This window comes from Micropterus salmoides, unplaced genomic scaffold (assembly GCF_014851395.1).
Source record: "Micropterus salmoides isolate LMB-PRFRI ecotype aquatic unplaced genomic scaffold, ASM1485139v1 Ms_hic_scaffold_7, whole genome shotgun sequence".
NCBI classification, from domain to species: domain Eukaryota; kingdom Metazoa; phylum Chordata; class Actinopteri; order Centrarchiformes; family Centrarchidae; genus Micropterus; species Micropterus salmoides.
Window position 1 is genome coordinate 38,393,026 of NW_024044459.1, and position 22,581 is coordinate 38,415,606.

At 48.2% G+C, this 22,581-nt stretch overlaps 1 protein-coding gene, 2 long non-coding RNA genes and 1 other non-coding gene across 4 annotated transcripts; all 4 read right to left on the reverse strand.

The window, feature by feature from the left end:
- Nucleotides 1-26: 26 nt before the first annotated feature.
- LOC119892347 (WD repeat-containing protein 5-like) lies at nt 27-10,056 on the reverse strand (the record flags this gene model as incomplete). The annotated part of the gene is made up of 11 exons (XM_038704542.1): nt 27-1,388; nt 5,776-5,863; nt 5,923-6,020; nt 7,615-7,761; nt 8,747-8,793; nt 8,878-8,933; nt 9,054-9,137; nt 9,229-9,318; nt 9,542-9,601; nt 9,831-9,853; nt 9,939-10,056. Coding segments are annotated over 11 exons (912 nt in total), but the record flags the coding sequence as incomplete, so codon positions are not given.
- On the reverse strand, nt 7,595-7,725 carry LOC119892554. The gene has a single exon (XR_005442587.1).
- A 288-nt stretch (nt 10,057-10,344) lies between the features above and the next one.
- LOC119891622 lies at nt 10,345-14,035 on the reverse strand. The gene is made up of 2 exons (XR_005442464.1): nt 11,781-14,035; nt 10,345-11,347 (listed from the first exon to the last, which is right to left on the reverse strand). It is a non-coding gene; the product is annotated as an uncharacterized LOC119891622 (long non-coding RNA).
- A 204-nt stretch (nt 14,036-14,239) lies between these two features.
- LOC119891631 lies at nt 14,240-22,279 on the reverse strand. The gene is made up of 2 exons (XR_005442475.1): nt 22,059-22,279; nt 14,240-15,700 (listed from the first exon to the last, which is right to left on the reverse strand). It is a non-coding gene; the product is annotated as an uncharacterized LOC119891631 (long non-coding RNA).
- Between the last annotated feature and the right edge of the window lie 302 nt (nt 22,280-22,581).

Below are 22,581 nucleotides of genomic sequence, written 5' to 3' on the forward strand. Positions count from 1 at the left end.
GACCCGTTTAGACACGGACACGCAGCTCATAGTCAAAAATCTTTATTTACAAATAACTGGGGGGGAAATGCACCCGAACATCAGTGATCTTTTTTCAGTTTCTGGGAACAGTTTGAGAGAAGCGACGATGAAGAGTTGTTCTGAACAGGAGTCCGTGAACGCAGCACAGCCACGCACACAGTCAGCCGACAGCGGGCGTGTCCCAGGTCACTGTTCAACCCACACAGGATTAAAAAGGTTCACATTAAGTCCACGTCTGGTTCTGCTCGGTCCAGTTTCCTGAAAAGTCCTGCATGATGTCTGGAGGGAAACAAACTCTGATGATGTCATAGTGACATCATGTCACTGTAGACGGGTTAATGCTCCAAGCAGGGCCGCAGATAACTATTCTCATTATTGATCTATCGATTTGCCTTTCGGTCCAGAACATGGTGAAAAGACGCCCGAGACAACGTCCTCAAATGTCTCGTTTTGTCCACAACCCAAAGATAAACACTTTACTGTCACAGAGGGGAGAGAGAGAGAAACCAGGAAATATTCACATTTAATTTTTACTTTAAAGAAAGTCTCAGTGATGAATCCAGTATCAACATAGCTGGAGATTAATTGAATAGTTAACCAACCAACTAATCGTTGCAGCTCGAGGTCCAAGTTATGTTTACTTGTTTCTTTAAACATTTTTATGTTGGGTATATTTCTTTAAACACCTGAACGGCTTTTCAGATTTCATGGACTCTGGAAGATCTGATTCTTTAGGCTTTCACTTATATATTAAACTTACTGTGAAATTTGTTATTGTATGAATAAGCAGGGCACCAATAATATTCTTAAAGTATTTATTACTTTAGTTTAAAAACAAATAAATCTGACCTTTAAAAAAAACAACAAACTCAAAAGTTTCTGTAGTTTTTTTAAAATACAAGTATTTTAGAGAAGGAAACCAATTTTGTCCCCTGAACTACAAGAAGTCTTAATATCAAAGAGAGGAAGTGGTGAGTTTGAATCAACAGGAAATGAAACATAAAGGAGGAAATTAAAATAAAGGCCTCTTCCTGTCTGAGATCTTCAGATCTGAGTTATTAAACTGTGAAGTCCTTTAAACGCTCTTTCATCACGAGACGACTCCAACAGAACCTCACTCAAAAATCGAGGGATTTTAGTCCGCATTCATTTTGGTTTTTGGTCTGAACGCCGTGGGACCTGGTCTGACTGTGTGTTCACATCAGAAGACTGAGGGGGAACTGGTTCTGTGTTAATCTGGATCATCGGTGATGATCTGTGAGCAGTTCAACAGTCGCTCCTCCACAGCTCGATGGTTTTGTCGTTCTCCAGAGCGGCTGAGGCGACGATGTTCTCTGTTGGATGGCAGGCGGTGGAGATCACCACGTCTGCACGGAGACACAAAGACACTCGAGTTAGAGACCACACCCGCTGCGTCTTCTACTTCCTGTTATCAGCACGTACTCTGGACGTCCTGCAGTGAGCTCTCTTCTGAGACCACATAAAGGTTAGGACAGACGATGGGGGACGAGGACACAGAAAACAAAGAAACACCACTGAACACTAAGACAGGAAATAGCAGAGACTAGGAGACAAAGTCAGAGACTAAGAGACAAAGTAAACAACTAAGAGACAAAGTCAGAGACTAGGAGACAAAGTAAACAACTAAGAGACAAAGTCAGAGACTAGGAGACAAAGTCAGAGACTAGGAGACAAAGTCAGAGACTAGGAGACAAAGTAAACAACTAAGAGACAAAGTCAGAGACTAGGAGACAAAGTCAGAGACTAGGAGACAAAGTCAGAGACTAGGAGACAAAGTAAACAACTAAGAGACAAAGTCAGAGACTAGGAGACAAAGTAAACAACCAAGAGACAAAGAGACAAAGTAAACAACTAAGAGACAAAGTCAGAGACTAGGAGAAAGTAAACAACTAAGAGACAAAGTCAGAGACTAGGAGACAAAGTCAACAACTAAGAGACAAAGTCAGAGACTAGGAGACAAAGTAAACAACTAAGAGACAAAGTAAACAACTAAGAGACAAAGTAAACAACTAGGAGACAAAGTCAGAGACTAGGAGACAAAGTCAGAGACTAGGAGACAAAGTCAGAGACTAGGAGACAAAGTCAGAGACTAGGAGACAAAGTCAGAGACTAGGAGACAAAGTAAACAACCAAGAGACAGTCAGAGACTAGGAGACAAAGTAAACAATTAGGAGACAAAGTCAGAGACTAAGAGACAAAGTCAGAGACTAAGAGAAAGTAAACAACTAAGAGACAAAGTCAGAGACTAAGAGAAAGTAAACAACTAAGAGACAAAGTCAGAGACTAGGAGACAAAGTCAGAGACTAGGAGACAAAGTAAACAACTAAGAGACAAAGTCAGAGACTAGGAGACAAAGTCAGAGACTAGGAGACAAAGTAAACAACTAAGAGACAAAGTCAGAGACTAGGAGACAAAGTCAGAGACTAAGAGACAAAGTCAGAGACTAAGAGACAAAGTCAGAGACTAAGAGACAAAGTCAGAGACTAGGAGACAAAGTCAGAGACTAGGAGACAAAGTCAGAGACTAGGAGACAAAGTCAACAACTAAGAGACAAAGTCAGAGACTAGGAGACAAAGTAAACAACTAAGAGACAAAGTCAGAGACTAAGAGACAAAGTAAACAACTAAGAGACAAAGTCAGAGACTAGGAGACAAAGTCAGAGACTAGGAGACAAAGTCAGAGACTAGGAGACAAAGTAAACAACTAAGAGACAGTCAGAGACTAGGAGACAAAGTAAACAATTAGGAGACAAAGTCAGAGACTAAGAGACAAAGTCAGAGACTAAGAGAAAGTAAACAACTAAGAGACAAAGTCAGAGACTAGGAGACAAAGTCAACAACTAAGAGACAAAGTCAGAGACTAGGAGACAAAGTCAGAGACTAGGAGACAAAGTAAACAACCAAGAGACAAAGTAAACAACTAAGAGACAAAGTAAACAACTAAGAGACAAAGTAAACAACTAAGAGACAAAGTAAACAACTAAGAGACAAAGTAAACAACTAAGAGACAAAGTCAGAGACTAAGAGAAAGTAAACAACTAAGAGACAAAGTCAGAGACTAAGAGAAAGTCAACAACTAAGAGACAAAGTCAGAGACTAGGAGACAAAGTAAACAACTAAGAGACAAAGTAAACAACTAAGAGACAAAGTAAACAACTAAGAGACAAAGTAAACAACTAAGAGACAAAGTCAGAGACTAGGAGACAAAGTCAGAGACTAGGAGACAAAGTCAGAGACTAGGAGACAAAGTAAACAACCAAGAGACAAAGTAAACAACTAAGAGACAAAGTAAACAACTAAGAGACAAAGTCAGAGACTAAGAGAAAGTAAACAACTAAGAGACAAAGTCAGAGACTAGGAGACAAAGTAAACAACTAAGAGACAAAGTAAACAACTAAGAGACAAAGTCAGAGACTAGGAGACAAAGTCAGAGACTAAGAGAAAGTAAACAACTAAGAGACAAAGTCAGAGACTAGGAGACAAAGTCAACAACTAAGAGACAAAGTCAGAGACTAGGAGACAAAGTAAACAACTAAGAGACAAAGTAAACAACTAAGAGACAAAGTAAACAACTAGGAGACAAAGTCAGAGACTAGGAGACAAAGTAAACAACTAAGAGACAGTCAGAGACTAAGAGACAAAGTAAACAACTAAGAGACAAAGTCAGAGACTAAGAGAAAGTAAACAACTAAGAGACAAAGTCAGAGACTAGGAGACAAAGTAAACAACTGAGAGACAGTCAGAGACTAGGAGACAAAGTAAACAACTAGGAGACAAAGTCAGAGACTAGGAGACAAAGTCAGAGACTACGAGACAAAGTCAGAGACTACGAGACAAAGTCAACAACTACGAGACAAAGTCAACAACTACGAGACAAAGTCAACAACTACGAGACAAAGTCAACAACCAAGAGACAAAGTCAACAACTACGAGACAAAGTCAACAACCAAGAGACAAAGTAAACAACTAGGAGACTCTGGGTGCTTCTCAAGTCTCTAAATTGCATCCACGTTTTCCCTGAATTGCGTCTTCCCACCAACCAAGTCAGGAGAGAAGGGAGGAGGAAATGTGTTTTTAGAGACATGAGACGTCCTTTCCTCCGAAGCGTCACATGAAGCGACGTCCGTTTCTGATGACGGCGGCAGCTGATCACAGCTGGAGAGACTTGAGGGCGTTTGTGTCTGCATCCATGTGCACTGTGTCGGTGCTAACAACAGTTCTCAGTGCAGAGCAGCAGGATTGTCTGAGAATAATAGGTTGCTGTACGTCCTGCTCAGAGGATCACTTCTACTGGCACGAAGCTGATATTATCTGCCTTTACTTCTATTGACTCTGGTTGTGAATTCGTTATTGAATAACCCAGAATATGATCCTGGTGTCTCGGGATTTCTGAGGCTAAATGTTTAAGGGAAACCGATGCAACTCCTAGCAAAGTCGGCGCTCAGTTTTTGGCTTTCAGTTTATTTCCTCTTCTGATATCCTCCAACACTACTGCATACATTTTTATATTTTATATCAAACAACAGTTTTTTTTAGCGCAGCAGCTTTCATTCACTCTTTCATCAGCTGATTTTACTGGCGGAGCCGCCGGCTGCTTTCATCAGAGGCTTTGCTCGCTTCATAGAGACTTGTGCAGGTTAGAGTGCGACTCCTTACTTTGTTTTATTGATGTCTGTTTGGAATAAACAAGAATGAGCTGCCTCACATGTGAAACAACTCAAACTAACTCTTTCCAGAGGTAAACTTGAGTTTAATGTTTCTGTCCTGATGCATCAAGATCACTCTGATCAGCTGCAGCGTCCAATCAATAAAACAGCTACCCAGTAAGGGGGCGTGTCGTCAGTAAAAGACTTCTATCCTTGTATCCTCGCTCATAGCTCCTCAGAGATCGCTCCTCGCTCCTCGGGCCGCGAATAAGAGACTTGAGAAGTACCCAAAGCCAGGGACTAGGAGACAAAGCCAAGGACTAGGAGACAAAGCCAGGGACTAGGAGACAAAGCCAGGGACTAGGAGACAAAATAAAACTAGGAGACAAAGCCAGGGACTAGGAGACAAAGCCAGGGACTAGGAGACAAAATAAAACTAGGAGACAAAGGCAGGGACTAGGAGACAAAATAAAACTAGGAGACAAAGGCAGGGACTAGGAGACAAAATAAAACTAGGAGACAAAGGCAGGGACTAGGAGACAAAATAAAACTAGGAGACAAAGGCAGGGACTAGGAGACAAAATAAAACTAGGAGACAAAGGCAGGGACTAGGAGACAAAGCCAGGGACTAGGAGACAAAATAAAACTAGGAGACAAAGCCAGGGACTAGGAGACAAAGGCAGGGACTAGGAGACAAAATAAAACTAGGAGACAAAGGCAGGGACTAGGAGACAAAGCCAGGGACTAGGAGACAAAATAAAACTAGGAGACAAAGCCAGGGACTAGGAGACAAAATAAAACTAGGAGACAAAGCCAGGGACTAGGAGACAAAATAAAAGTAAGAGACAAAGCCAGGGACTAGGAGACAAAGCCAGGGACTAGGAGACAAAGCCAGGGACTAGGAGACAAAATATAACTAGGAGACAAAGCCAGGGACTAGGAGACAAAGCCAGGGACTAGGAGACAAAATAAAAGTAAGAGACAAAGCCAGGGACTAGGAGACAAAGCCAGGGACTAGGAGACAAAGCCAGGGACTAGGAGACAAAGCCCGCTAGGTGGGAGTCATGTTGAGAGGTTAAAGGTCATACCTGTGTGTCCTTGTAGTTTCTGAACGATCTCTTTGGTCTGAAGGTTCCAGATGTAAACCAGGCTGTCCTCAGAGCCCGACACGATCCACTGAAACACAGAGGTCAAAGGTCAAAGCTCCTCTACAGGTGTACTGTGTTTGACCTCACCTTCCCTCCTGTAACAGAGAAGTTGGCGAAGTACTTCTCGTTCTTATCGCCAGAGTACGTCTTCAAATACTGAAACGCCAAGAGGACAGAGACAGCAGGTCAAACCACTGAAGACAGACAGACAGACGGTTACAGACAGACAGAGAGACAGACGGTTACAGAGAGACAGACGACAGAGACACACAGAGAGACGGTTACAGACAGACAGACGGTTACAGACAGACGGACAGACAGACAGACGGTTACAGAGACACACAGAGAGACGGTTACAGACAGACAGAGAGACGGTTACAGACAGACGGTTACAGACAGACAGAGAGACAGACGGTTACAGAGACACACAGAGAGACGGTTACAGACAGACAGAGAGACGGTTACAGACAGACGGTTACAGACAGACAGAGAGACAGACGGTTACAGACAGACAGAGAGACAGACGGTTACAGACAGACGGTTACAGACAGACAGAGAGACAGACGGTTACAGACAGACAGAGAGACAGACGGTTACAGAGACACACAGAGAGACGGTTACAGACAGACAGACGGTTACAGACAGACAGACGGTTACAGACAGACAGAGAGACAGACGGTTACAGAGACACACAGAGAGACGGTTACAGACAGACAGAGAGACAGACGGTTACAGAGACACACAGAGAGACGGTTACAGACAGACAGAGAGACGGTTACAGACAGACAGACGGTTACAGACAGACAGACGGTTACAGACAGACAGAGAGACAGACGGTTACAGAGACACACAGAGAGACGGTTACAGACAGACAGAGAGACAGACGGTTACAGACAGACAGACGACAGAGGCAGACAGAGACGGTTACAGACAGACAGACGGTTACAGACAGACAGACGACAGAGACAAAGACATGTTCAAGTCAAACGGCTCGTTCGGCTCCGCTGCGGAACAAGAAATCTCAGAGAGCCTGGAGACCAACTGCTCTCTGAAATGTCTGCGACTTTAACAGAAGACACAGAGGCCGGTTTCTGAGCTTTAAGGGGTTTAAGGTTTAAAGAGAGCTGGCCGGGCTGAACCACGAGCTTAACCAGAAGCTGTCCGAGGTCGGGGCGAGGAACTGAAGAAGCCAGGGTCCCCGCTCTTTTCTACACATCATTTTCCAGCTGCTGCGACAGACGGGTATCACACGGTCCACTGACACGTTCCTCTCTGCTCAAGCAGCTGAACCAAACCGGTTCAACATCAGTAATAAAGGACCACAGGCAGCAGGTATTTACCTTTGGAGCTTGAGGAAACTTTCCTTTCATTCTAAAGAGGCTTTCAGTTACAAGAGAAAAATAGTTTGGAGTCTACATTTGCTTAGATGTGTTGAATTCTTTTCTAAATTCATTAAAGGCACATTCCTTCACGGTAGATTAAATCAAATTTGGTCTAAAATATTTATCTCAGTCAGGACCTTTGTATCTAATCATAATTAAGATATTCTCCATTTCCAACAACCTCATATTTGTCTCAGTGTTTGACAACATTTTCCTTCCAAAAATAATAGAATTTGGTCGTGAACGGGACACAGTCACGTGTTTGGGCTTTGAGAAAAAGAAATCCCTCCAAGTTCTGTTATTTACTGACATGATCCGCAGCGCTGATCCAGCCTCTCCAACAGCCAGCTGGTCTACGTACATATATATAAAAATGAGATGTGTGGAACCATCGCACAGGGGACCCGCTGGCCTTTACAGGGCCTGTCGGTAGGAACCAGCCTCACTCTGTGTGGAGTCACACCGGTGGCAGCACACCGCTCAGTGCTGGAACCATTCAGACCGCCACACCTGTGACCACGTGACCTGACATGTGGGCCTTTATCTGGGAGTAGAGGTGGAGGGAAAGGTCAATATAGCATCGCAATATTTTACGTGGCAACATTGTATCGATACACAGATGCCAAGTATCGACCTTTTATTATATAAATTGTACTTTTTGGTACTATAATAATAAATCAATTGCCTTTTCTGTCAACTAGAGAAAGAGTTTTCCTTTGGGGACACAATTTGAAGTTGGAAAAAAGGTAATAAATTGCAAAAATATCGCATTGTCACAGACGTATCGCGATAATATCACATCGTGGGGCCTCTAGTGATTCCCACCCTTAATCCAGGAGGCCTCTGCACTTGAAGGAAATAAAATAAATATATTCACCATCGGCTCAGATTTCTACACATTAACAGTGGAGAGGATTTTAATAGAAATATAGGGGACAGTTTCAATCCCACTCAACAACATTTAAAAAGAGGCCGTCCTCTGAGGATTAAAGCAAGGTGGGAAGCAGAGGGTGATCTCACAATCACACTGGAAGGATGAGTCCAGTCCTGCAGACAGCAGCACTTCAGTGACTCGACTCTTAACTCAGACAGGCAGCTGGAAACGAGTGTCCTGGAGGCAGTTTTTAACGGTGGAAATCTGATTTAAGATCATGTATCTTCAAAAGGCTTTCACCAGACAAACCAACCACAAAGAATCACATCTGACCCAAGAACTCACACTGATGTCTACAGAAACGTAAAGTCAGAACTCCCTAATCCTCTCCCGCAGATGTCTTTGATGAACACTGGGCAAACGTTAGTCTCTTGTGTTGTGTAGCAGGCTCCTGATTGGCTCAGTGTGACCTGCCAAGGAGTTTAATTGGCTGTTTCAAATGAAGGCCTCTATCTGCGTAGGCAGACACTGATCAGGTGTCTTCATCTTCCCTGGATTCAGATTTCTCCTCAAAGGAAGTGATTCACAGAGCGGGCTTGTTCCTGTAGCAGACGGTCATCTCTTCAGATTTACTATTAAAGGGACGTTTACTCACCGATCAGAGTCTTCAGACACTGTCCCGACGCCGCGTCCCAGATCCGGCTGCAGACACACAGAATCAAATCAGCCTTGGTTCTGCAGCGAGTCGTGTTTCAGTGCTACTCTGTGAGAGTCAGAGAGACGTACCAGAGGCCGTCATAGCTGCTGGAGACGATCAGCGAGCCGTCTCTGTTGAAGTGAACCTGGAACACACAGGCCGGGTCGGGGGTCGGGGGGTCAGGGGACAGAACTTATTTATGCAAATTATAAACGGGTCCACGAAAAGTCCTAAACCGCGTGGAGGGTCAGAGGTCAGGACTTACAGCAGAGACGGGGTCAGAGTGAGCCGGCAGTGTCTTCAGACACTTTCCCGTCTTAACGTCCCAGATCCGAACGCTCTCATCAAACTGCAGACGCACAGAGAGACGGAGACAGTCAGCTTTATTAAGATCCAGAACCTCGCTGCTGCTGCTGCTGCGTTGGGGTGAGGCGGCGTACCGATCCGGACACCACCAGGTTGGACTGAGGGTTGAAGTTGCAGCAGAAGACGTAGTTACTGTGACCCTTCAGAGTCTTCAGACACTTCCCCTGAAGAGACAGACAGAGACTTATGTTCACTCTGCTGACAGGACGGGACACACGTCTGCAGGCAGCCCACTGCTGCGTCAACACAAACTCTTACATGTCAAACAGACAGCTGTGTGTTGGGTCTCGGGCTGGGGATCAAACACTGGCTACCAAATCATGGATTCATTAAGAATTCCTCCATCCTTCCCCAGAGACGCCCCTCTAGTTCAGAGACTCCTCTTACTTTAACCATGAAGAGGAAGATGAGCGACGAGGAAGAGGATTCACCGAGCGCTGACGAGATCTGAGGTGAAGGAACCAGAACCGAGAGTCCATAAGAACCGGGTTCAATGAGTAGCTGTGTGTATATGGTGCAGGCTGCCTCCCTTCTCTCCCCCCCCCCCCCTCCATGACGGCAGCTCTGATCCAACAGGGTAAATATATGTAGATCTGCTGCAGAGAGTCAAGCAGCTGAAACCGCCTGAAAGCCGTTACAGCTGAGAGACTTTACTCTGACGTCCTGCTCTCTAAACGTCGGTCAGCTCCTGCTGGTCCCCTGAGATAACAGCGTAGGCGAGTCAGTAAAGTAACGGTATAAAGGCCTGACAGCAGGAGCTAGGAGGAGGTGTGTGGGGTCTTACAGGAGCTGGCGAGCCACTCTCCGTTGGGGCTGAACTTGACAGAAGAGACGGCCTTCGTGTGTCCTGCCAGCGTGAACTTCACCGTGTAGTTCGGTTTGGCCGGACTGGAAACACCTGGTTAGTACCTGAGGAGAGACCGACAGCAGCTTCAAGATCTTCACAGAGCAGGACCACCAACATGAGAAACAGAAACCTCTGGATGGGCCCCGCCTGGACCTGATGGGCCCCGCCTGGACCTGATGGGCCCCGCCTGGACTACGTTCACACTGACATGAACAATTTATTTATTAAGCTCCTTTAAAAAGCAATTAATAAACAGACCAATCAAATAAAAACCTAAATATGTCAAAACAAGATAAACACGCGTCCCTGAGCAGACGCAGAAGATTAAACGTCTCTGTGGGGGGCCGGGGCCTTTGTTTTAATCCCAGACTGTGGAACGGCTAAAAGGAACTGGTCTGAAGATCTGATGCCGCTTTCACACACAACACGCTGACGTGCAAAGTCAACGCCAACACGAGGAGAGACGTGACTTTCTGACGCCACCGACCGCTTCGGAGTGTGGAGGACAGAGACGAATACCCGGCTGCAGAAGAACGTTCCCTTAGAGACGAACGCAGAGCAGCGAGGCGGAACTGATGTGGCGGGAAACAGGCTGCGAGTCTAAAATACGGAGACATGCAGAGTACAAGAGTAGAAATGTTATTTACACAATACTTTAATAAAACTCTGTCAGCAGCATCGTGTTCCTGCTTTGACTGACTGATCAGAGCCAATCAGAGAGCCAGACGGGAGCGTCACCAGCTGTCAGCACGAACACGGAGGCAGGAGGAGACGTAGCAGGAGGTCTGAGTTTAAAACAAAGACGTAGCAGTGTGGGCGGAGCCTGAAGGACAGAAAGATTCCAGCGCTGCCCTGATGGAGCCAAACTCCATTCAGAAAACAGACCTTTTAAAAGTTGTCTGCTTGTCGTCCTGCTCATATTTTTAACAAATCTGCATCGTGTCCTCGTTACTTCAGCTGCAGGAAGACTCGTCCACAAAAAAAGAATTTAACACCCCTGTTGGTATAAGGAGCTTAGAGGAGAAACAACGTCAGGAGATCTGGATGGAGCAGGTCCGTGTAAGGCCCTGAGAACTACTAGCAGCACCTTCAAATCCACTCTACATCTGAGCCGTCACCAGGGAGGAGAGTCCAGGATCTGGGAGATGTGGACCCTGTTCCTGGTCCCCATCAACAAGCTGCAGGCCTGATAATGATGAGAACACAGGAACAGGTTTCAGGTCTGTAAACATTCAGGGGGGAAGGCCGGACCCGTGCGCACGCTGAGACCAGAACCCGTCCTTCATCACAGAGACCACAGAAACGGTCTCACAACAAGGTCCAGATCAGAGTCGTTGTTCTAGTCCCTGAAACAGAATTCAACATCTGACCAGCTAATCAATAATTAAACACGTCACTATTTGCAGCTGGTCTCGAACACGGATCATCTGCTGGAGCTGGATCGCCCAGTCTCCTGGCAGGTGAAATAGTCTACTCATGTTTTGGGTTGTATCGGCCATTTAAAGGTATTTTAACAGGTAAAAAGAGTGGACTGGTGCCTTCACAGCAAGTAAATAATGCAGAGTCATGAGGATAATTACAAAATTCTCTTCATTTTCTATCCAAGTTGCCAGTAAGTCACGTTAGTTAGGCTACAGCGTGTTTTCCAAATATAAACAAAGATATTAGACACAGGCCCGGATCCGGACCCTGCTGGGTCTCAGGTCTCAGGTCTAAGAGCTAACTGTTAGCTCACCATTAGCTCACCGGACCGGCTGTCCCGGAGTCCGGCGGACTCACCTTGCTGCCGGACCCTGAGGAGGATGAAGGCGGCTTGTTTTCAGTCTCTGGTTTCTTCTCCTCTGTCGCCATGTCGCTCAGCTCTCAGGCTGCTAACCAGCGTTAGCTCCGGCTAGCAGTTAGCTCCGGCTAGCAGTTAGCTCCGGCTAGCTGTTAGCTCCGGCTAGCAGTTAGCTCCGGCTAGCTGTTAGCTCCGGCTAGCTGTTAGCTCCGGCTAGCTGCTAGCTCCGGCTAGCTTCAGCGTTAGCTCTGTTTTGATTCTCTGCTGCCGGAGCGGAGCTACAGTTCACGGCCTGAACCGGGTCTGAACAAAGCCAGACTCTGTGCTGGATCGGACCCCTGCAGCAGCAGAATAGCCTGTTAGCTTCAGTTAGCCACCAGAACGTGCCGGAGAGCACGTAGCTGCTTCCTCCAATGGTTCTACTTCTTCTTCTTCGTGGTTTATGGCGGTTGGCATTTAAAACGTTGCCTGAGCGCCACCTCCTGGATGAAATATTCCCCCTGTGCGACCAAAAACGATATCAAAAAATAAAGATAAAAAAACTTCGCATCATTCGATATCGATCATTTCTTTGATCTCTGATTTTAGCTCCTGGGTGAAAATAAATAAAGAAACCTGATTGTTTTTTAAACTTTTCTTTCTGGTCAGAACAAACACTTGAAGCCAAACAGCAGAACTATTCTGATAAAATCCTTACTTACTATAAAACTATACTTACTAAATCTTTTTCAGTTTCTTTTCCTCCACAAAACAAATATCTTAATAGAAAAATGAAGTGCTAATTCATTCGTGATTAAAATAAATCAAACATTCATTGAACATTTGTTATATTGTTATTGAGGATCAGTATTCATTCAGTGTCTGTTCTGTAACTCAGGGGTGGAGTCTATCCTTCCCTCCGCGTGGTGACTCTGGCCCAATCACAACGTCCCCCCTCACAGACTCGCACACTCTGAGGCGCGTTCCCGGGACGCCCGTGAGGGCTTTAGGGCCGTCCCAACCGTCAAGTGCGCGAGGGCTGTCTCGTGGACATTTTGAGCCCAGGACAGAAGTCACTCGCCTCCGCCTCCGGCTCATGGGACCTTACTTCGGTAAAATATGTACGGGAGTCAACGGCGAGAGACAACTTATTTTTTTATCCCGTTAGAATCGAGCCTTGAATCACACATGATGTTGGTCAGTTTAAAATGTAATTTTGCTGGTCAAGAAAGTCGCATTTTGTTGTAAAACAGTGAAGTTACGTGCGGTTTTGTGTGAAAACTGTTAAACGAACTGCATCTCTCGTCTCGCACCAACATGTTAGCGCGGTAATGCTAAGCTAACGTTTGTTGCTTGGTGGCTACTAGCTGGATAACTCAGCTGTGTTCCACGCAGAAATATATCTCAACGACTCTCAGTCCTTTTATCACATCATCCGCTCATGCAAGTTTTTATACGTTAGCTTCAGAAACGTTAGCTTCAGTCGTTAAGAGACAGTTACGACATCACGTACGTGACTTTTGGGTTTGTGGTCTTTGTAATTCCGTATTTTCAAAGTCTGATACCTCAACAGTTTTACATCAAACTGCGACTTTCTTGACTTTAAAATGTATCTTTTAAATTGACAAACATTGCGTGTGCGATTCAGGGCACGATTCAAACGGCATCAAAACATTTGTTGTCCCTCGCCGTTGACTACCGTACAGTATTTTTCCGTAATAAGGTCCCATGGTGGTCCACCTGAAGGGGAGGGACTTAGGCTCTCTATAGAGCCTTTTCGTAAGTCCGCATTTCTGCAGACTTTGCCTGAGGGAATTGCCCACAGTTCATAGCGGTATGACGTGAAACATGGAGGTTACCAGGGTTACCAGGGGAAGCCCGGAAGCGAGAGAAGAAGAAAACGGTAAACACCAGAGGAACAGTCACCGTATTACACACTGCGTTTATTCAACTATTTAGTTTTTGCTTAATGACGCTGTGTGATGATGATTATCTTCAAACAGACACTCCCCTCTCCTCCACGCTGCAGGGCGAGAGCCTGCAGGACTTACAAAGAAGGCGAAAGCATAACGTAAAAAGTGGGCGACATGTCGCCGCCTCTCAAACACCTTCAGCACCCTGAAACTCCGCGTCTTCCTCCGAACTCGGGACGCCACTTGCTGCTCTGTCTTCTTCCATTCTGACCCGAGTGGGAAACATTTCACACAGATATAAACGTTTTAGTCCTCCACGCTTGCTCTCTGCCGCCTTCACACTGAGGCGGTCCTTGTCATTTTGGTCGCTGCGGTCATACCCGCTGCGTCCATCAGATCAGACCGCCTGCCCTTTCCTCGAGCACGTGGCTGCTACTGCGCATGCGTGATAGGAAGGTTACAGTCATACGGCAAGAGAAGGTGGTCAAAAACAATAAGGTCAAAGTCAGGACAAGCTTCACTGTTCAGAAATGCAAATATAAATACAGACAAATACAATATGTTGGTCAGTTTGATCAGTTTATTGGGGAAATGACAAGCAGGAACAAAACAAACCTTTATGTCATCTAGACAGCGTGTTTATACCTGAACCAATCACATCCTGTCCATCTCCTCGTTAATGGTGTTGTTACTCCATCAGAGAGAGAGAGGGGACAGGAAATGAGGGAGAGACCGATGGACAAAAGGTCCCGGGGGACGTCGGGGTTCATGGCGTCTTCACACTGAAAGCGAATCCAGCGTTTTGGAGCTTCAGAGCGCCGTGTGGAGAAGACCGGGCAGAGCGGGGGAGTGAAACGGCGCTGGCCGACGTAGAGCTGCTGAAGTACGGGAAAGTGCAGAGCAGAATCTGGACAGCTGAGCCGTTTACCCGCGAGAGCAGCTCAGAGTTAAACTGCTTTCATTAAATCAGCTTTTTACTTTAGTTTTCGGGTTTTAAACGCTGATTTATCTTCACTGGAGCTTCCGTGCACATCCGGTTCCACTGTTGCTGTCGTTAGCGCTGCAGGACTATTTATATAAAAACCTGAAAAGTGGACATTGCTGGAGAAAAGAAAGCGAGGAAGCTGAACTACCTGGTGAGTTCAGAAAACGTGTGTCTGTAACTTTATTCCAGCTGTGGTTGTACTTTACTGTGAACAGGTTAACGTAACGTAGCCCTGATCGAACCAAACTCCATTCAGAAAACAAACGGTTTAACAGCTGCTGTCCTGCTGACAAAGCATGTTTAACAGATCTGCATCATGTTATTTCAGCATCAGTTTGATCCGTTTATTGTTATTTAACCACAGCAGCATGTTTCCTTTGGGTTCATACAGCTGGAGTTATTTGCACGTTGTGTTTATTGGCGTTGTCAGTGTTCGGTTGTCCAGAGATAAAAACCCGCGCGAGGATTAAATTAAACACAGCCTCAGGGGGCCTTTTCCCAGCTGCCTCACTTACTTCTGTTGAGTCGCACCAAAGGTCGTTTCCCCCTCGGTGCGGCCGGCAGGTGTGAACGCAGCGGCCGCACTCAGGTCGGCGCCAAAAGCAGATCAAACGAGCACACAACCCAGCCGGCTACAGGGTTTCATGATGGCACGTGTGGGATTTCTGTGTTCAGGGAGTAATGTGAGTGCTGACCCAAAGGAAAAGGTCAGAGCTGTTAAATGCTGAGTCTCTTGCTTCTGTAAACTCTCTGCAGCGTCAGACACAGAGAAATAATAAAGACGAACACCTGCAGCTGTTCCGCCTCCAGCCTGCGGCCCGGCACGGATCCAGGATCAGTTCTCAGCGTGCCGCCAGATCCCGCAGAGGAAACCAGCCGCCGGTGATGAAGCTGAGGATCACGGTAGCGAGCGACCCCGCCCACCGCCACCCGACATTACACAGCGACCAATCGCAGCAAGCGACCGACACTCCGGGAAGCTCCGTCTGCTGACAGTGACGAGACGTCGCGCATCCCCGAGACAAGACCAGGTCCAGGGACTCTACAGGAGCGGAGAGAGAGGGAGGAGTTTAATTTTTAAACATACAGGGAGCAGAACGATAAAACCAGATGGCTGGATGTTTAAAAAGTGCCGATCCAGTCACCTTGTTAACAGAGACGACGCGCTGCAGCCTGCGCAGGCGGTCGTTATTAATCTACAGACACAACTTTCAGAATGAGATAGAAACAAGACTGTCTGACTGACAGACAGGTGACCAGAGAGACAGGTGACCAGAGAGACAGACAGGTGACCAGACAGACAGGTGACCAGAGAGACAGGTGACCAGAGAGAGAGACAGGTGACCAGAGAGACAGACAGGTGACCAGACAGACAGGTGACCAGACAGACAGACAGGTGACCAGACAGACAGACAGGTGACCAGACAGACAGACAGGTGACCAGACAGACAGACAGACAGGTGACCAGACAGACAGGTGACCAGAGAGACAGACAGGTGACCAGACAGACAGACAGGTGACCAGAGAGACAGACAGGTGACCAGACAGACAGGTGACCAGAGAGACAGGTGAACAGACAGACAAGTAAACAGACAGACAGACAGACAGGTGACCAGACAGACAGGTGACCAGAGAGACAGACAGGTGACCAGACAGACAGACAGGTGACCAGACAGACAGGTGACCAGAGAGACAGACAGGTGACCAGACAGACAGGTGACCAGACAGACAGGTGACCAGACAGACAGACAGGTGACCAGACAGACAGGTGACCAGAGAGACAGACAGGTGACCAGACAGACAGACAGGTGACCAGACAGACAGACAGGTGACCAGACAGACAGACAGGTGACCAGACAGGTGACCAGACAGACAGGTGACCAGACAGGTGACCAGACAGACAGGTGACCAGACAGACAGACAGGTGACCAGACAGACAGGTGACCAGACAGACAGACAGGTGACCAGACAGACAGGTGACCAGACAGACAGGTGACCAGACAGACAGACAGGTGACCAGACAGGTGACCAGACAGACAGGTGAACAGACAGACAGGTGACCAGAGAGACAGACAGGTGACCAGAGAGACAGACAGGTGACCAGAGAGACAGACAGGTGACCAGACAGACAGGTGACCAGACAGACAGACAGGTGACCAGAGAGACAGGTGAACAGACAGACAGTTGACCAGACAGACAGACAGGTGACCAGACAGGTGACCAGAGAGACAGGTGACCAGAGAGACAGACAGGTGACCAGAGAGACAGACAGGTGACCAGACAGACAGACAGGTGACCAGACAGACAGACAGGTGACCAGACAGACAGACAGGTGACCAGACAGACAGACAGGTGACCAGACAGACAGGTGACCAGACAGGTGACCAGACAGACAGGTGACCAGACAGACAGGTGACCAGACAGACAGGTGACCAGACAGACAGACAGGTGACCAGACAGGTGACCAGACAGACAGGTGAACAGACAGACAGGTGACCAGAGAGACAGACAGGTGACCAGAGAGACAGACAGGTGACCAGAGAGACAGACAGGTGACCAGAGAGACAGACAGGTGACCAGAGAGACAGACAGGTGACCAGACAGACAGGTGACCAGACAGACAGACAGGTGACCAGAGAGACAGGTGAACAGACAGACAGTTGACCAGACAGACAGACAGGTGACCAGACAGGTGACCAGAGAGACAGGTGACCAGAGAGACAGACAGGTGACCAGAGAGACAGACAGGTGACCAGACAGACAGACAGGTGACCAGACAGACAGACAGGTGACCAGACAGACAGACAGGTGACCAGACAGACAGACAGGTGACCAGACAGACAGACAGGTGACCAGACAGACAGGTGACCAGACAGGTGACCAGACAGACAGGTGACCAGACAGACAGGTGACCAGACAGGTGACCAGACAGACAGGTGACCAGACAGACAGACAGGTGACCAGACAGACAGACAGGTGACCAGACAGACAGACAGGTGACCAGACAGACAGACAGGTGACCAGAGAGACAGACAGGTGACCAGAGAGACAGACAGGTGACCAGAGAGACAGACAGGTGACCAGACAGACAGGTGACCAGAGAGAGAGACAGGTGACCAGAGAGACAGACAGGTGACCAGACAGACAGGTGAACAGACAGACAGACAGGTGAACAGACAGACAGACAGGTGAACAGACAGACAGACGACCAGACAGACAGACAGGTGACCAGAGAGACAGACAGGTGACCAGACAGACAGGTGACCAGAGAGACAGGTGACCAGAGAGAGAGACAGGTGACCAGAGAGACAGACAGGTGACCAGAGAGACAGACAGGTGACCAGACAGACAGGTGACCAGAGAGACAGACAGGTGACCAGACAGACAGACAGGTGAACAGACAGACAGACAGGTGACCAGACAGACAGGTGACCAGACAGACAGACAGGTGACCAGACAGACAGGTGACCAGACAGACAGGTGACCAGACAGACAGACAGGTGACCAGACAGACAGACAGGTGAACAGACAGACAGACAGGTGAACAGACAGACAAGTAAACAGACAGACAGACAGGTGAACAGACAGACAGGTGACCAGACAGACAAGTAAACAGACAGACAGACAGGTGACCAGAGAGACAGACAGGTGACCAGACAGACAGGTGAACAGACAGACAGACGACCAGACAGACAGACAGGTGACCAGACAGACAGGTGAACAGACAGACAGACAGGTGACCAGACAGACAGACAGGTGACCAGACAGACAGACAGGTGACCAGACAGACAGGTGACCAGACAGACAGACAGGTGACCAGACAGACAGGTGACCAGACAGACAGGTGACCAGACAGACAGACAGGTGACCAGACAGACAGACAGGTGACCAGACAGACAGGTGACCAGACAGACAGACAGGTGACCAGACAGACAGGTGACCAGACAGACAGACAGGTGACCAGACAGGTGACCAGAGAGACAGGTGAACAGACAGACAGGTGACCAGAGAGACAGACAGGTGACCAGAGAGACAGACAGGTGACCAGACAGACAGGTGACCAGACAGACAGACAGGTGACCAGAGAGACAGGTGAACAGACAGACAGTTGACCAGACAGACAGACAGGTGACCAGACAGGTGACCAGAGAGACAGGTGACCAGAGAGACAGGTGACCAGAGAGACAGACAGGTGACCAGAGAGACAGACAGGTGACCAGACAGACAGACAGGTGACCAGACAGACAGACAGGTGAACAGACAGACAGACAGGTGAACAGACAGACAAGTAAACAGACAGACAGACAGGTGAACAGACAGACAGGTGACCAGACAGACAAGTAAACAGACAGACAGACAGGTGACCAGAGAGACAGACAGGTGACCAGACAGACAGGTGAACAGACAGACAGACAGGTGAACAGACAGACAGACAGGTGAACAGACAGACAGACAGGTGAACAGACAGACAGACGACCAGACAGACAGACAGGTGAACAGACAGACAGACAGGTGAACAGACAGACAGGTGACCAGACAGACAGGTGACCAGACAGACAGACGACCAGACAGACAGGTGACCAGACAGACAGACGACCAGACAGACAGGTGAACAGACAGACAGACGACCAGACAGACAGACAGGTGACCAGACAGACAGGTGACCAGACAGACAGACGACCAGACAGACGACCAGACAGACAGGTGAACAGACAGACAGACAGGTGACCAGACAGACAGACAGGTGACCAGACAGACAGACAGGTGAACAGACAGACAGGTGAACAGACAGACAGACAGGTGACCAGACAGACAGACAGGTGAACAGACAGACAGGTGAACAGACAGACAGACGACCAGACAGACAGGTGAACAGACAGACAGACGACCAGACAGACAGACAGGTGACCAGACAGACAGGTGACCAGACAGACAGACAGGTGAACAGACAGACAGGTGAACAGACAGACAGGTGAACAGACAGACAGGTGAACAGACAGACAGACGACCAGACAGACAGACGACCAGACAGACAGACAGACAGGTGAACAGACAGACAGACAGGTGAACAGACAGACAGGTGACCAGACAGACAGGTGAACAGACAGACAGACAGACGACCAGACAGACAGACAGGTGACCAGACAGACAGGTGACCAGACAGACAGGTGACCAGACAGACAGACAAGTAAACAGACAGACAGACAGGTGACCAGACAGACAGACAGGTGACCAGACAGACAGACAGGTGACCAGACAGACAGACAGGTGAACAGACAGACAGACGACCAGACAGACAGACAGGTGAACAGACAGACAGACGACCAGACAGACAGACAGGTGACCAGACAGACAGGTGACCAGACAGACAGACAGGTGACCAGACAGACAGGTGACCAGACAGACAGGTGACCAGACAGACAGACAGGTGACCAGACAGACAGACAGGTGACCAGACAGACAGGTGACCAGACAGACAGGTGACCAGACAGACAGACAGGTGACCAGACAGACAGGTGACCAGACAGGTGACCAGAGAGACAGGTGAACAGACAGACAGGTGACCAGAGAGACAGACAGGTGACCAGAGAGACAGACAGGTGACCAGACAGACAGGTGACCAGACAGACAGACAGGTGACCAGAGAGACAGGTGAACAGACAGACAGTTGACCAGACAGACAGACAGGTGACCAGACAGGTGACCAGAGAGACAGGTGACCAGAGAGACAGGTGACCAGAGAGACAGACAGGTGACCAGAGAGACAGACAGGTGACCAGACAGACAGACAGGTGACCAGACAGACAGACAGGTGACCAGACAGACAGACAGGTGAACAGACAGACAAGTAAACAGACAGACAGACAGGTGAACAGACAGACAGGTGACCAGACAGACAAGTAAACAGACAGACAGACAGGTGACCAGAGAGACAGACAGGTGACCAGACAGACAGGTGAACAGACAGACAGACAGGTGAACAGACAGACAGACAGGTGAACAGACAGACAGACAGGTGAACAGACAGACAGACGACCAGACAGACAGACAGGTGAACAGACAGACAGACAGGTGAACAGACAGACAGGTGACCAGACAGACAGGTGACCAGACAGACAGACGACCAGACAGACAGGTGACCAGACAGACAGACGACCAGACAGACAGGTGAACAGACAGACAGACGACCAGACAGACAGACAGGTGACCAGACAGACAGGTGACCAGACAGACAGACGACCAGACAGACGACCAGACAGACAGGTGAACAGACAGACAGACAGGTGACCAGACAGACAGACAGGTGACCAGACAGACAGACAGGTGACCAGACAGACAGACAGGTGAACAGACAGACAGGTGAACAGACAGACAGACAGGTGACCAGACAGACAGACAGGTGAACAGACAGACAGGTGAACAGACAGACAGACGACCAGACAGACAGGTGAACAGACAGACAGACGACCAGACAGACAGACAGGTGACCAGACAGACAGGTGACCAGACAGACAGACAGGTGAACAGACAGACAGGTGAACAGACAGACAGGTGAACAGACAGACAGACGACCAGACAGACAGACGACCAGACAGACAGACAGACAGGTGAACAGACAGACAGACAGGTGAACAGACAGACAGGTGACCAGACAGACAGGTGAACAGACAGACAGACAGACGACCAGACAGACAGACAGGTGACCAGACAGACAGGCGACCAGACAGACAGGTGAACAGACAGACAGACGACCAGACAGACAGGTGACCAGACAGACAGACAGGTGAACAGACAGACAGGTGACCAGACAGACAGACAGGTGAACAGACAGACAGGTGACCAGACAGACAGACAGGTGACCAGACAGACAGACAGGTGACCAGACAGACAGACAGGTGACCAGACAGACAGACAGGTGAACAGACAGACAGACGACCAGACAGACAGACAGGTGAACAGACAGACAGACGACCAGACAGACAGACAGGTGACCAGACAGACAGACAGGTGACCAGACAGACAGACGACCAGACAGACAGGTGACCAGACAGACAGACGACCAGACAGACAGGTGAACAGACAGACAGACGACCAGACAGACAGGTGAACAGACAGACAGGTAAACAGACAGACAGGTGACCAGACAGACACACGAACAGACAGACAGGTAAACAGACAGACAGGTGACCAGACAGACAGGCGAACAGACAGACAGGTGACCAGACAGACAGGTGACCAGACAGACAGACGAACAGACAGACAGGTAAACAGACAGACAGGTGACCAGACAGACAGACGAACAGACAGACAGGTAAACAGACAGACAGGTGAACAGACAGACAGACGAACAGACAGACAGGTGAACAGACAGACAGGTAAACAGACAGACAGGTACTGACTGCTGTACGTCGTGATGCAGAATCGCAGTTTGAATCCTCTCTCTGTTCGACTGCAGTTGATGGTTTCTGGTTGGCCGCAGCCCAGCTCCACGTAGCCCCGCCCCCGGCCACGCCCACCGCCTACATTACAACCCAAACACTGGAGACCGCCTCCTGAGACACACACACACACAGAGTTATGAACTTCAGACACCAACAAGCTTTTAATTTGAAGTGAAGACCAGGTGTGCTGGTAAAGGTAAAATGCTGATCTGAAACTGCTGAGATGCTCCAGACTCCAAGGGCCCCGAAGGCCCCTGGTTTTTTAAACATGCAGAAAATACCTATGAAGCCATGGAAAAACACATTAATATACTACATGCAACAGAGAGAAACTCTTTAAATAAATAAATGTGCAGTAAACAATAAATATAATTCAGACATGGTGTGAAAGCAGGTCTGCAAAGGTCAGAGGTCAACGCTCTGCAGCCTGAAGCTGTTAGCGGCTCATGCTAACAATGAATCCATTAACATTTAGAGTGAG